This window comes from Ursus americanus, chromosome 30 (assembly GCF_024610735.1).
Source record: "Ursus americanus isolate L20-20 chromosome 30, mUrsAme1.1.p, whole genome shotgun sequence".
NCBI lineage: Eukaryota > Metazoa > Chordata > Mammalia > Carnivora > Ursidae > Ursus > Ursus americanus.
The window spans coordinates 29,170,296-29,183,759 of NC_142156.1; the positions used below are offsets into that span (position 1 = coordinate 29,170,296).

Below are 13,464 nucleotides of genomic sequence, written 5' to 3' on the forward strand. Positions count from 1 at the left end.
TCCACGGAATCCTCACGGCACTCAGTTGTCCTTGCTGTCCCTGTGTCCTCACTGCCCCACAATGTCCTCACTGTCCCAAGTGTCCTGTCCTCAGTGTCATCATTGTCCCATGTCCTTGCTGTTCCCACTATCCACTGCCTTCACTGTCCCCACAGTGTCCTGATGGTCCCATGTCCTGTCCTCAGTGTCCTCGTTGTCCCCAGTATCTTTGCTGTCCCTGGTGTCCTCCTTCCCCAGTGTCCTCACAGTGGTTCACACTGTCTTCATTGTCCCCACAGCGTCTTTGCTCCCTGAAATGTCCTCGCAGTGACCTCACTGTTCCCCCACTGTCCTCCCTCCCCTGCAATGTGGTCACTCTCCGAGTTCTGTGCTTTCCTCTTCACCTTCTGTGAGAGTGAGTGGTCTGGGAGAGTTCACTGCCTGACCCCGTGTTTGGCCGGCAGTGATCCTGAGTGTACAAAGATGTGATGCGGCCCTTCGAACCGCCTCCCAGGGCTGTTCCTGCGGTTTGTGGAGGGGAACTTCCCGGTGGCGGGGCGCAGAGACCAGGCAGATAGGGAGAACGGTTTATTCTGCGCTGGAGTTTGGCGTGGGGAACTCGCAGGGGCAGGGCTGCAGCTCACCCCCTTGACCTGCCTCAGGGACCCGGGCTAGCAGAGGGCACTCAGCGGTGGGGCGCGCCAGGCCCGGGGGCCCGCAGGGGTTTGGCGTGGTCTCGGAAATTGTGCCCAGGCGGAGGACGCGACCCGGTCCCGGTCAGCGCGAGGGTCCCCACGGGGGAGGGTTCCTTCGGCTCAGCGCGCCCGCGTCGCTCGGCACTCGTCTCAGGACTCGCCTGCTCCGGCCGGCCCCGCCACCAGCGGGGAGGTCAGCGACAACGGGTGCGCGGCGCGGGCGCGGGCGCGCAGCCGGCGCAGGCGGCACAGCAGCAGCAGCAGCAGCAGCGCGTGCAGCAGCCCGAGGCCCAGCAGCAGCAGCTGCGCCACCAGCGCCCCCCAGCAGAGCGCACCCGGCGCACAGGCTGCGCGCAGCTCGTCCTCCGCCAGGTAGGGCAGCAGGCGGCCGCGCAGGGCGGGGGGCGCGGAGCAGCGCAGCTCGCGGTAGGGCGCGCGCTCCGGCCGACCGGCCAGCCAGGCGCGCAGCGGCACCAGGTGGCAGTCGCAGCGCCAGGGATTGGCCCCCAGGTACGCGGTGCGCAGCTCGGGCAGCGCGTCCAGCAGTCCCGGCGGCAGCGCCGTCAGATTGTTGCCCGTCAGCACCAGTTCGGTCGTGTCCAGCGGGAAGGCGGCGGGCAGCGAGGCCCACGTCAGCCCGCGGCGCCCGCAATCCACGCGCGTCCCCGCGCAGTCACACGGCGCCGGGCAGCCCGCGGCCGGGCGGCTGGGCGGTGCTATCAGCAGGAGTAGCAGGCTCAGCGCCCCGCGCGGCCCTGGAAGGGAAGCGCCGTAGTGAGCCTGACAGCCTGTGGGGCACCTGGGCGGGGATCCCTTTCACCCGGAGCGCTGGGCCGGCTCCTATTGCCCCCAAGCCTCTCCATCTCCATCATCTTGCGTGCTGGCTAGAGGTCCCTTCGAAGTCCGACCCAAACCTCCCTACTGCAGTGCCTCCCAACCCGATTTGGCTCAAGGAGCGCAGCCCGGACCCTGCCTGACCCCAGACTCACCGGAGCCCATGGTGAGAGGATGGTGACCCGGCTTGCTCTGGAGCGCGTAGCCTTGGCTGGCGAGCCAGGCGATAAGGCCGCCCCGCCCCTGCCAGGCCCCAGAGCCCCCGCCAAACCGACCACAGCGCAGCCATCCGCCAGAAATAACCCGGAGGAGGCCGAGGGGACAGGCGCTGCGGCCCCAGATACAGCGCTATCACCAGGGCCCGCAGGCCGCCAGGGCTTCCGCCCCCACAAACTCCCAGGGGCGCACGAATCACTCTGACACCAATGCGACTTCACCAACATTGTTCTCCTGTCACCAGGACAGGACGCAGCATTCACAACTGAACAAAACTGGAGAGTGGGGTTTGGGGGAAGGTATCATGCTGGGGGCGGGGTGGGGGTGGGGGATGGGCTAGGGAACCCGGGGCAACAGTGCTGCTGGGAAGAAGGGACCTCCAGCCACAGGCAGGGAATGGCAGTCTAGGGATAGGGGGTTGTCAGGTTGCCCACCACCCACTGCTCCTGGAGCCCTCAGGCCAGGCCACAGCCATGGGTGAGGAGTAGAGGTGATCACAGGTGTCCCAGCCCCACCAGCCCCACGAAATCCTTGCCTGCAGCCAGGTGCCCTCCTTTGGTCTGGAGGGATCATGAATGCTTCTGTTGCCCAACCTGCCCCCTGAGCTACCCAGTGAGGGGGTGAGGAGGTAAGGAAGGACCTGGCCCACCTCGGCACAAAGTGAGGTCTCAGCATAAGCTGGGTGGCCCAAGGGAGTGGGCATATGAGGGCTCCCACATCCATTCTGCGGCACTGGGGTGGGGAAATAGGCCCGGGATGCTGGGGATCTGCTCCCCTATTCTGGCTTGTTTTACCCACCAGCCTGAGTAGGGCCTGGAGTTGGAGTTCATGACCTTCTAGGGTAGGGGTAGATCTTAAAAGTCATGCCCCAACCTAGCTGCTGCTCCCCCAAGGCCGAAGGCGGCCAGCTGTGGGGGCTACTCTCCAGGCCCCTTGGAAGCAGATACAAATGAGGGGAGGGACTGATGCTGAGAATAAATTAGGGTTGGCTGGGGGCTGTGACCCCGCGTCTCTGGGTCAGGTCAGGAACAGCTGGGAACAGTCCTGGTCCTGGTCGCTCTGGGACTGGGGTGGTGCCCAGGCCTGTTGGAGATCCAGATGATTCCAGGGTTGAGTCCAGGCCAGTCGGGGTCCAGGGACGGGAAGGGCCAGCCCAGAAACTGGCAGTCTCTCCGCGGTTACTTGGGGCCGGGCTGGGTCACTGGTCCTGCATCTGCTGCTTCATCTTCTGCAACATCTCCTGCATGCGCCTTAGCTGGAGGTGAGGGAGGGACAGGGGAGGACGGCGGGAGACACGTGATGGGACGGGCCTGCCGCCTGCCCCCACCAGCCCCTGCTCCTCCCCGTGGCCCTACTAACCTCCTCGTCCTTCATCCTGATCAGCTTCTCTGTCTCAGCGTCGGGCGTAGGCAGGGGCAGGATGGGGATGGGGCTCTCCATGCGGCTGTCCTGGGTCAGTTTGCTGTGGGGCCGACACGAGGGCCTGAGTGACACCCGGCACTAGCGATGCCCTCCCCCTCTGAGCTCCCACACGCTCGGGGGGCGCTGGGAAGGCGAGGTGCACGGGAAGGGGGCGTCCCCGGGGGTGGGGACCACGTTCGGGTCTGGGCGGGCAGCAAGGAACAGCGAGGGAGCCGGGCCTGGCAGGCCGCGCACCTGGTCATCTGCTGGATGCAGTGCGCGCGGTAGTTCTCGTAGTGCACGTCGCACGTCACGTCCTTGAGGTCGTGCATGTGCGTGCGGATGAGCATGTTGCGCAGCTTCACGAAGTCGCAGTGGGCCTGGTTCTCCACTGCGGGGCGCCAGCGGGTGGTGGGTGGGTGCCGGCCCCGGGGAGCCTCCCCACCCCACCCATCCCCCCCCCGGGGGCGCCCCAGGCCGGAACTCACCCTCCACGATCCCCCAGGGGTACAGTCGCCCCCGGACCCGCTGCCCTTTGGCCTCCACCACTGTGTTGCTGCCGATCACCGCGAAGGGCGCGCTCTCCTGGGGAGGGCAGTGCCAGGGTCACGCCCCGTGAGTATGAGTATGAGTTAGTGGCTGCAGAGGGGCATGGGCACACCGCACCCGGCAGGCCCCTCCAGCACCATCAACAGCCTCTCCCCAAAGAGCTCCTACAGTTGTCCCGCTCTTGGCTTCTCTGAAGCCAGAGCTAGCACAGCTTAGACCCTAGGGGCCTTTGCCAGGCTGGGCCCCACCGCACATATCCTCACCTTCTGGCACCACCCCCCATCAGGAACTGCTCCAGCTAGCTACCTTCGCCATCCCACCCCAGGGCTGAGCCCACGGCCCTGTTAGTGAGGCTGACTTTGGCGGGGGCCAAGGCCCCACCCTGCTCCCGGCCCAGCGGCCGCCTGGCCCGTGTCTTGGGCTTGGTTGTTGCCACTCTACATCCCAGGGCACCCAAAGTCACAGCCACCCTCTGGAGCTCAGAATTCTGGGAGCCGGGTCATGCATAGGCTTGTGGGCCCCTGGGCCCTGGGCCGGACCCTTCTGCTGGTGACCCCTTGGAAGAAGGCTAAGGAGTAGGGTCAGAGTGGAGGCCTGGCCAGCACCGTGCCTTTGGGCCTGGCAAGCGCTCCATGACACATGAACCACACGGGGCCCACATTGCACAAGCCAGTGGGGACATGGGGGACTGTACCCCCCCAGCCCCAGGTGGAGGGGCTCTACTGCCCAGACAAGACTCCTGTCCCCACTGGGTTGGACCTGAATGCTTGGCCCCATGTAAACTAATCTCCAGTTCCCTCCTCTGCCACACCAGGCTGCTCACCTTCAGCTCCCGATCTTGCTGCTTAAAGTCCTCATCCTCGTCGGAGTCACACTCGGGGAACTGGTACACATGGATACCGAACTTGTCAATCTCCTCCCGGATCTGTAGCGGGGCAAGGGCTGTCAGATTTGAGGCTGGCCAGGTACCCAGGGCTGGCCACGTTGGCACCCAGACTCAGCACACCCCGTGGTCTCCGGCCCAGAGACCTGGCCCAAGCCCCACCGCCACAGCAAGCTCACCCGCTCCTTCAGCTTCCGGATCTCACCGGGGACAAGACAGTCAGCTTTGGCGATGAGGGGCACGATGTTCACCTTCTCATGCAGGGCCTTCATGAAACCCACATCCACGGGCCGCAGCCTGCGGAGAGCAGCCAGGATGGCGAGGGGCAGAGTGGGGGTGGCAGGGGCCCGGGGAGAGGCTGGGGTGGGCTCGGGGAGGGCGCGCTTGTACCGCACGGGCAGGGGATAGGCAACGGCCGGTACAGCCGTGCGGATCCGTGGCGGCGGGTGGCCCCCGCGCCTGTCCCCAGGCCAGTCACGCACCCGTGCCCAAAAGGGGAGATGAAGTACAGGCAGCAGTGCACGCGGTTGTCTTGGATGTTCTTGCGGTTGAGGCCGCTCTCGTCGCGGAAATACTGCTCAAACTGCTGGTCCACGTAGTCGGTGATGGGCTTCCAGCTGCAGGGAGACAGCAGGGTCCGTGAGCCGGAGCGGAGGCTGGGCCAGCCTAGGCAGACTGTCCCCCCGCCAGGCTTTGCTCACCACTCAGAGTTGTTGACAGCATCCCCGAAGCCGGGTGTGTCTACAATGGTGAGCTTCAGCTTCACCCCCTTCTCCTCAATGTCCACCGTGTGCTTCAGGATCTCCACAGTCTGGCTGATGCGCTCTGTGGGGGTCGGGGCGTTGTCTGGAGGGGGTCTCTCCAACTCCCACCCCCACCCCGGGCAGCCAGGCCCCTTGTTCTCATTCATTCTAGTGTTTTGGCTCTGGCCTATGATCCAGCCACTCCTCCTGGACCCTGAACAGGAGATCCAGGCTGTGGGAAGAGAGGAGCGAGGTCTGGACCTGGAAGGGAACTCTGAGGGGTCACACCGCAGGGGATGGGGAACCCGTGCCACGGCTTCCCGGGGCCCACTCACCCTCAGCACTGAGCAGCTTCCGGTCCTTGTACAAGTCGGTCAGGAAGAGGCTGTGGACCAGTGTGGACTTCCCCAGGCCCGACTCACCTGCCAGCAGGTATGTGAAAGAATCAGGTTAAGTCTGAGGCCCCTATGACAGAGCCTGGCTGGCTAATGGCCCAAGCCACCCTACCTGGGAGTCCAGCCCACTCACCGGCCACCATGAGCGTGAAATCAAAGCCCTTCTTCACAGACTTCCGGTGCACCTGATTGGGCAGTGTGGCGAAGCCCACGTACTGCTTGTCGATATCCTGGGGGCCAGGGTGGGGCAAGTCAGGGGCACGCTGGCGTTCCTGGGGCAGTCTGATGCCCTGTTCCCTACCTGGCTCAGACATGGAGGCAGCAGGGGGCAGAGGCCCCTGGGTGGGGAGTTTCAACGGCACAAATGGGGTGAGGGCCTGTGGGCAAAGGCCTGGCGGTGGAAAGGCAGGTAAGGAGGTGGCAGGCATCCTTGCCCCAGCCTCAGTGAGGGGCTTTGCAGGGACCTGACGTCTGTGTGTGTAGAGTTTAGGATGTCTGGCTGTAGCAGGCATAGGCTGTGTCCTCCCTTGGGTGGTGGGAAGAGGGCGCCAGGACCAAGACCCCTCAGACACACCCAAGGTCCTCCACAGGCGGGAGAAGCCCCCTGGCCTTAATATTCACCCCTCCTGAGTGTACCAGGGGGTGGGAGGCCCCATCTGGCCGTGATCCAGCCGCGGGGGTGGCTGGCTGCTGCTACCAAGGCGAGCAGGGGCTATTTATAGACAGCGGCACCGAGCCTCCCCCGCCAGCCGGGTCCCATGGCCCACCCCGGCAGACCCTGGCCCTGTGGGTCCCTGTCACGTCCCAGAGCCCTGGGGACCGTGACCAGGCGGGCGCACACACACTGACCCACATTCCGCTCCCCTCTCCACACACACCTTGAGCCGCCTCTGGGCCTGGGTCCGCGGCGACAGCAGCTGCTCCACCAGGCGGTCCTGGGGCGCTGCCAGCGAGTCCATCGCTGCGTTCGCACCCCAGACCCGGTCAGGCCCACAGGGGCCGGGCTTACAGGAGGGACTTACGCGCGGTTCTGCCCTGAAGCCCGGTTCTCGCCCCCGTTTTACGGGCCCGGGAACTGAGGCCCAGAGAAGGGACGTCGCCCACCCGGGGTGCCGCCGACCCCGGAGGCCGTGCGTGCCATGCCTCTGCCGACCGGCCCCGAGCCGCCCGCGGCGTTGCAGCCACAGGCAGGCCCCGCTCCCGCGCCCGAACCAGAGGCGGGGCCTCGCCGGCGCTGGCTGGGGGTGGGGGGGGACAAGACCGCCCCACCCGTGCGGTCGCTGGGAAACAGTCGCCTGGAAATTGGGCCGCGGGCGGAGCCACCGGAAAGCTGCTGCGGAGGGCAGGGCCGAGCATAGGCGCGCATAGGCGCGGGGGCGGAGTCCTGCTGCCGGACCTGCGTCCTGGGTGCCCGCGTCGCGACCACCCGGGTGGGCGGGTGGGGGAAGCCCGGGCCCACCCAAGGGCCCAGGGGGACGGGGTTGTGGCTGCCCCGCGTCCCGTCCCCCGCCCAGGTGCGGCGCGGCTTACGCCCGCCAGAGGGCGCCGGGGGAACGCTCCCGGTACCCAGGCGCACCCACGCGGGAACCGGCCCCGCTCACTCCTCTCCTCGCAGAATTGGCCCGGAAACCTCCCGGCGGTGTCACGGCGGCCCAACTACCCACGGCCACACCCGTTCCTGCACTGCTTCCTCCTCCCTCGTGCGCGCGCGCGTGGGCAGGGGTGTTCTTGACTGGTGTGGCCTCCCCAGACTCGTGGGAACTGGGAGGGGGCAGAGCCCACCTCCCCAGCCTGGACCCGCTTCCCCCGCCACCCCCCCCCCTGGTTTTGCAGAAGCTTAAAGCGGGGGAGGGGGGCTTAGTTAGAGCACTAGAGGCCTACCCACCCTACCTCTGGAAACTTGGAAGCTGCAGCCAGCATGGGCCACAACTGACCCCAGACCACTCCTTCGAGCAAAGATGGTTGTGGGGCGGGGTATGTGGAGTGAACTTACTCCCTCCCCAGTATGCGGGTCCCTCTGAGTTTCCTCGCCTGCTCTGACCCACAGTACTGGGCCTAGGGGGACTGGAGAGCTCCAGCCAGTGTAGCTCTCACCTTCTGTGACCACCCCAGGGACCATAGGCATCTCCTGAGTCACCAAACCCTTCCTCACCCTTTCCTCCAGGACCCCACCAGAATTTGAACCAGCCAGTACCAGCGGGGCAGAGGGACACTTGGAAAGCAGCTGCAACATGAAGAGCACCGCCCCCCCAGTTCTTCCCCACCCCGGTCCTCCCTTCTTGGCTCCCCTGGTTGACGGGCCTCTGTCTCTCTGTCCAGGCTCATGATGCTGCTGTGAGGCCTGGAGGCCACTGGCACCTGGGGAGGAGGGCTGGGCCCACAGCTGGGAACAGGAGAGTCTTTCATCCAGAGGGGAGCAGGGGAAGCCACAGGGCACCTCCCTCGGCTCTCCCGGATGGGCCCTCAGTCCTTGCCCTGACAAAGCCTCCATACTGGCCCCCGCCTTCTGCCATGCTAACCTGAAGGAGGTGTCTGGACCAAGTCCCAGCCAACCTCCACCTGTAGGCCCACTGCAGACACAGCCCCCAGCCTAGCCCCCCACCCCCACCCCAGACAAGCTGGCATCTCAGGCTCAGGGCATCTATAAGCTAGACACCCCTGGGTCTGGCCCTCAGGCTAAGAAGGAGCCTCAGCAGGGGCGCCTGGGTAGCGCAGTCGTTAAGCGTCTGCCTTCGGCTCAGGGCGTGATCCCGGAGTTCCGGGATCGAGCCCCACATCGGGCTCCTCCGCTGGGAGCCTGCTTCTTCCTCTCCCACTCCCCCTGCTTGTCTCTCTCTCACTGGCTGTCTCTCTCACTGGCTGTCTCTGTGTCAAATAAATAAAATCTCTAAAAAAAAGAAAAAAATAAGAAGGAGCCTCAGCACTGCACAGCGTGGTGGCTAATGGAGCTTGTCGATTCCAGATTGCCTCAATTTCCCCATTGGTAAGGCATAGCCTCTGGGGAGGCCCAAGTCAGGAAGTCAAGAGTCTCACTCCCAGCTCCCAACCCGCCTGCCCCATCACCCAAACTCACCCAGACAGGGCCTGTGGATTCCCTGGGGGTGCTCGAAGGAAGGACCCTGCCACCCCTTCTCTCTGGCCCATGAAGTACAACAAATATTCCTCAGGGCTTCCTCAGCCATAGACACAGCTGCGCCCACCTCCTCCTGGTGCCTGAGACTCTCCAGGCATTTCCATTCTTAGAATCACTGGAGTCAGCTCTGGAAGCAGCCGCCAGAGCCAACAGAGCCCCATTACTGCCTGAGACAGGGTGGGGGTCAGAGAATGGGGGCAGAGGGCCACCAGAGCTCCCCCGGGCCCTCCTTCACAGTGCGGATAGACTAAAGCTCTGTAACACCGACAATGCTAACGGTGAAACTGCCACAGCTCTCCCCAGATCCTCGGGGAGCCCGCCCCAAACACCTGGCTCCCTGGCTTTGTTCCTGGGGCTCCCCCCTCCACGTGATGGGAGTCCCCCCCCCCCCGGTCCTAGGGGCAGAGAATGGGTGAGGCTGCCTCCTAACTGACCTCGAAGGATGGGTAGACACAGGCCTGACAGGGTTCATACCTCTGCAGGAGGGGGTCCCTGTGTGGTACTGGGCAGCAGCTGCCGGGCAGTGACTCCAAATGCCTGCAGGCCCAGGAGAAGCTGAGGGGGCTGGTTTCCTGGGCCTTCTCTCTCTCTCCCTCGAACAATAGCCTGGCAGCATGTGTCCCTGCATCTCATGCATTGTCTGACCTGCCTTGATAGGAAGGCAGCTCCTGGCTCAGGCTCCCTGAAGCAGCCCTGCCAGCAGGGTGAGGTTGAGGGGCCCCTCCCCAAGAGCCTCACCTGTCCCTGCCAGGAGACTGGCACCTGGTAGCCAGTGACTCCCAGCCCCCACCCTACCTGCTGGGTCGCTCCTGGGGCTGCCACCGCACCCTGGGCCAGGACTTCAGGGTTCCACCCAGAATCTACCCACTGTGTAAATTCCTATCCCTGACGAGGGCTGCCAAGGCGACCTAGGTGCCAGAGTTGGGTCCCAGAAAATCCCCCAAACTTGACGGATCTCAAGCCAGAGAGGCCCCCAGCAGGGCTGCCTCAGAGCCCCCTGCCACCTGGTTACCCACCCCTACCCCAATCTCAGCGTCTGCCAGCTCTGTTTAACCCCAAGCTCAGCTGGGTTTCACAGTGGGTGCCCAGGTCAGCCTCCTATTGGGTCCTGCATTCCTGGAGGGTAGGGACCAGGCCAGCCCCTTTGGAAAGCCACCAGCCTATTTGTACCCAATAGATTGGAAGACCCGCGCTGGGCACAGGCATGACTCAGACCAGGCCCTGGAGGCTCCCAGTCTGGGGAAGAGGCCTGGCCACAGATCAGCCCACTCAAACTGGTGTGTGGGGAGAAGAGGCAGAAGATGCACCAGAGTGGGGTGGGGCTGCTCAGGTTCTAGGTGCTGGCTGGCGGACAGAGACCCCTCCCCCAGCCTTTGGCCTGCCCTGTCTGTGCCCTCAGGACCCCCAGCACGAGGCCCAAGGCCAGGTCAGGGAGGATATGCTGGCGCTGGATCAGTGGGAAAGGGACACCCGGCCCATCCCCCCGGCCTGGGAGGGGTGTCCGTGCTGTAAGGGTCAAGGGCCAGGCCCCCAGCATCCTGGCGCCCACTGCTCCCCCTTGTAGCCCCAGGCGCGATGGCACTGCCCCAGCTGACAATCGGTTATCGGTTATCGCGACAGGGAAGGATTGACTGCCGGCGGGGGCGGGGTCGCGCCTGGGCGCCGGCAGCGTTGGTGCCACAATGGGTGACAGCAGGCCAGGGAGGGGAGCGGCGGCGCGCACGTACCTGCTTGTCCTCTGCAGGGTCGGGGTCGGGTCAGGGTCCGCGTCCGGGCCGGCGGGCGAAGGGGAGAGGAAAGACACGGTGAGAGGCCGGCGGGCGGGCGGCGGGGACAAAGGCGCGCGGGCGCGCGGGCGGGCGCCGGGCTCACCTGGGGTCGCCAGCTTGCTCTTGTACCGCAGGCCTGTGCTCATGGTGGCCGCCGGCGGGGGGGACGGGCGGCGGCGGGCGCGCGGGCGGGGCGCGGCGACGAGCGGCGGAGGCCGAGGCCAGGCTGCGGGGTGACCGGCCCTCCGCGCCGCCGCCGCCCGCCCCGCCCGCGCGCCCGCCAGCCAATCGGCGCCCGCCGCGCCCACGCGCGACCCGGCGCGGCCGGCGGGGGCGGGTACCCAGGCGCCCCCCAACGGCCCCGCGCCCGCCGCCCCCGGGCGACGCCCTCGCCTCCGGCAGCCCGCCGGCGCCCCGGGAGCCCGGCGACGCCCGCGCTGCCCCCGCCCACCGCGTGGCTGCCGCCCGACTCCCTCCCCACCTCGCGTCTCCCGTGCACAGGCCCGGACGCCGCCTGCCTTGCTCTCGAGGGACCCCCAGTCCATGCCTCGGCCTCTGACCTTCCCAACGTGTGGCCCCTCCAGAATGCCTGCCCTCCCCCACCCCCCGCCCCGGGTCTGGCGGCCTCCTGCCGGCCCCTCCTCACCTCAACGTAGACGCGGGAGGTGCTGGCCTGGGGACTCCTGCTCGTGGCCACAGTAGGAAAGGTGATGGTCACCGCACGGAAGGTCCGATGCCTGGTGCAGGGCCAGCGCCCCAGCTGCCCTCCTGCACAGACTGTTGGGTGCTGTGCACACCTGCTCTGGAAGGAGACACACCTGGGCGAGCTGCAGAGGCCAGGCCCCCGGATAATTGTCCCTCTTCTCCCTGGCTTTTTTTCTGGGATTATTTCTGAAGAGTAACTGAGCTGACATCTGGGACAAAATATGGCCTGACCTCGAGCCTGCCTGCCCTCCCCCTCCGCAGCCCTGTACCCCTGCTCTGCAGACCCACAGCCAGACCCGGTGACACCCCAAGAATGGACATCCCAGCCTTCCGTGCTAGAGGGCAGTGAGTGGCACTGAAGGCAGGGTCAGGGCCTGCACCCCATTTACAGATGGGGAAGCTGAGGCCCCAGACCTCAATGAATCAGCAGGACTCACAAGCATGACTGCCTCCTGTCGTCTCGTCCTGTCACTCTCCCAAGTACCTTCGGCTTCCCTGGAGTGCCGCCAGGTGGCACATCAGGAGTCTTCAGTCCCATAGAAAGGGACCGTCGGGCCTGTGGTCACCGGTTCCCTAGGCGAGGGCCCCCTTAGCAGGAGATGGCTGCTGTACCCTCCACATGCAGGAAACCCTCCTTTCTCCCCAGCCCCTTGTGTGTCCCTTGGTCCCTCCGCTGGTCTGTGGGCTCCTCTGTCTCGGAATCACCAGCACCTAGCACATTATTTGCTCAATAAATGAAAAAGCCATCATTGTTCTGCCAAATTCTATGGCAAAAGCCCATTTTCCCTCTACTGGGACCGCCACCTGCCCCAGAACTGTGACCGGTGTGGAGACACTGCACCGCTCCGACCCCTCATCCAGAGCCTCAGGGCCAGATGTGCTTGGAATTCAGAATTCGTGGTAGATCTCGAACAGAACATGATCCCTCACTGGCGCCCCGCGGCTGCTGCTCGTAATCAAACTCAAGGCGTTTGTAGTGAAACGTGGTGTTCGCACAAACGAGTCAGCAAAGGCCATGATTCAGCGCCGCACGTCAGCTCGAGGCGGGCCTTGCTACAGGGTTTGAGCACCTTGAAGTTGCAGAGCTTTGGGGGGATGTGAGGCTGTGGATGAAAGAATGGGGCAGGGAGGGGCACTTGGTAGACCAGACTCCCGAGGCTTCCTCAGCTCCGACAGGCTCAGTGGGAACTCCATCTCGGGCCTGGAGCTCTGCAAAAATGTCAGTGAAAACTGACACTTGGACATTTAGCATGAACTGACCCGCACAAGCCTGTGCTTGTGGGGACAAAGGAGGAGGCTGGAACCTGTCCTCGATAAGGCAGATGTGTTCCTGCAAAGGGCCCCCGCGGGGCTCCAGACAGCCCCAGGTCAGGCCTTGTGGGGAGTGGGCTGCAGGTCAAGGGCATAGCTCGGGCAGAGGTGGGAGGTGTACGTGTAGAAGAATCGTGGGCTTTAAAACAATTCTGCAGACGGGAGACAGCAAGAACAAGGTGCTACACAGATGCGTCTTCGGGTAAGCGCACTCCGATAGATTCCGTGCAGAAATGCTGTTGGTCTAGCGTGGAGCTGAGGAGCAGTGTGGAGCTGATGGAAAGAAGACCAGAGCCACTCCCTGGAAGGAGAAGGTGTCAGGGGCGGGCCTGGGTCAATGCCTTCTGTGAAATGCCTGAGGGTGACCAGAGGCTGCTGGCCTGGAAGGGGGAGGGGAGCTTCACTCCTTGCTCTAGGGCTGTGGTCACCCAGGACCGAGTCCAGGAGATAGCCCCAAATCCCACCACAGACACACCCGAGCTGTCCCCTGTCTGGCTGAGAGACCCTCGGGGTACCAGCACCCACTGACTGGCAGGCAGAATATCTGGGACATTTCCGAAACCAGGACGGAGAGGTGCTGGTGGGGTGCGCCTCCAGTTCTCCTAGATGGGACAGCTTAAGGCCTCCTTCCCTTTCTCCAGCGCGGATCCTGCAGGGGGGGATGGCCCGAGCGAAGCCCTCACACAGCTCCGGTTTATCAAACAGTGCAACCCTGAGGGGGATGGGTGACATCCGGAGGGGGCGAGAGGGACAGGGCCTGGCCTGGACACACCGCATTAACCTAGGTAAGGAGCTGTGGCCTCCCCGAATGGGCTGTGAGTTGGCTTCCCCAACAGGCGGAAAAAGTGCTG

At 64.9% G+C, this 13,464-nt stretch overlaps 2 protein-coding genes across 3 annotated transcripts; both read right to left on the reverse strand.

Annotated features, from left to right (window-relative positions):
- Nucleotides 1-552: 552 nt before the first annotated feature.
- GP1BB (glycoprotein Ib platelet subunit beta) lies at nt 553-1,805 on the reverse strand. Its single transcript, XM_045815179.2, has 2 exons — nt 1,664-1,805; nt 553-1,429 (listed from the first exon to the last, which is right to left on the reverse strand). The coding sequence occupies exons 1-2, from the start codon at nt 1,671-1,673 to the stop codon at nt 825-827; spliced, it is 615 nt and encodes a 204-aa protein (XP_045671135.1). The 5' UTR covers nt 1,674-1,805; the 3' UTR covers nt 553-824.
- A 129-nt stretch (nt 1,806-1,934) lies between these two features.
- On the reverse strand, nt 1,935-10,813 carry SEPTIN5 (septin 5). 2 transcript variants are annotated; one of them, XM_045815177.2, is made up of 12 exons: nt 10,701-10,813; nt 10,556-10,566; nt 5,829-5,925; nt 5,636-5,722; nt 5,259-5,382; nt 5,040-5,174; nt 4,737-4,854; nt 4,498-4,599; nt 3,614-3,710; nt 3,381-3,516; nt 3,084-3,186; nt 1,935-2,979 (listed from the first exon to the last, which is right to left on the reverse strand). In XM_045815177.2, exons 1-12 carry the CDS (start codon nt 10,741-10,743, stop codon nt 2,923-2,925), a joined length of 1,110 nt encoding a protein of 369 aa, XP_045671133.1. In that variant the 5' UTR covers nt 10,744-10,813; the 3' UTR covers nt 1,935-2,922. The 2 variants fall into 2 exon arrangements, with proteins under 2 accessions (XP_045671133.1, XP_045671132.1); XM_045815176.2 differs by lacking the exons at nt 10,556-10,566; nt 10,701-10,813 and adding an exon at nt 6,574-7,019.
- Between the last annotated feature and the right edge of the window lie 2,651 nt (nt 10,814-13,464).

Excerpts from the sequence above, each read along its gene's own strand:
- SEPTIN5 (XM_045815176.2), bottom strand. The coding sequence starts at position 6,654 with ATGGACTCGCTGGCAGCGCCCCAGGACCGCCTGGTGGAGCAGCTGCTG. Across the intron at positions 5,723-5,828 it reads TTTCACGCTCATGGTGGCCG|GTGAGTCGGGCCTGGGGAAG; the intron begins GTGAGTGGGCTG and ends ACCTGCTGGCAG. Across the intron at positions 5,383-5,635 it reads GAAGCTGCTCAGTGCTGAGG|AGCGCATCAGCCAGACTGTG; the intron begins GTGAGTGGGCCC and ends CGACCCCCACAG.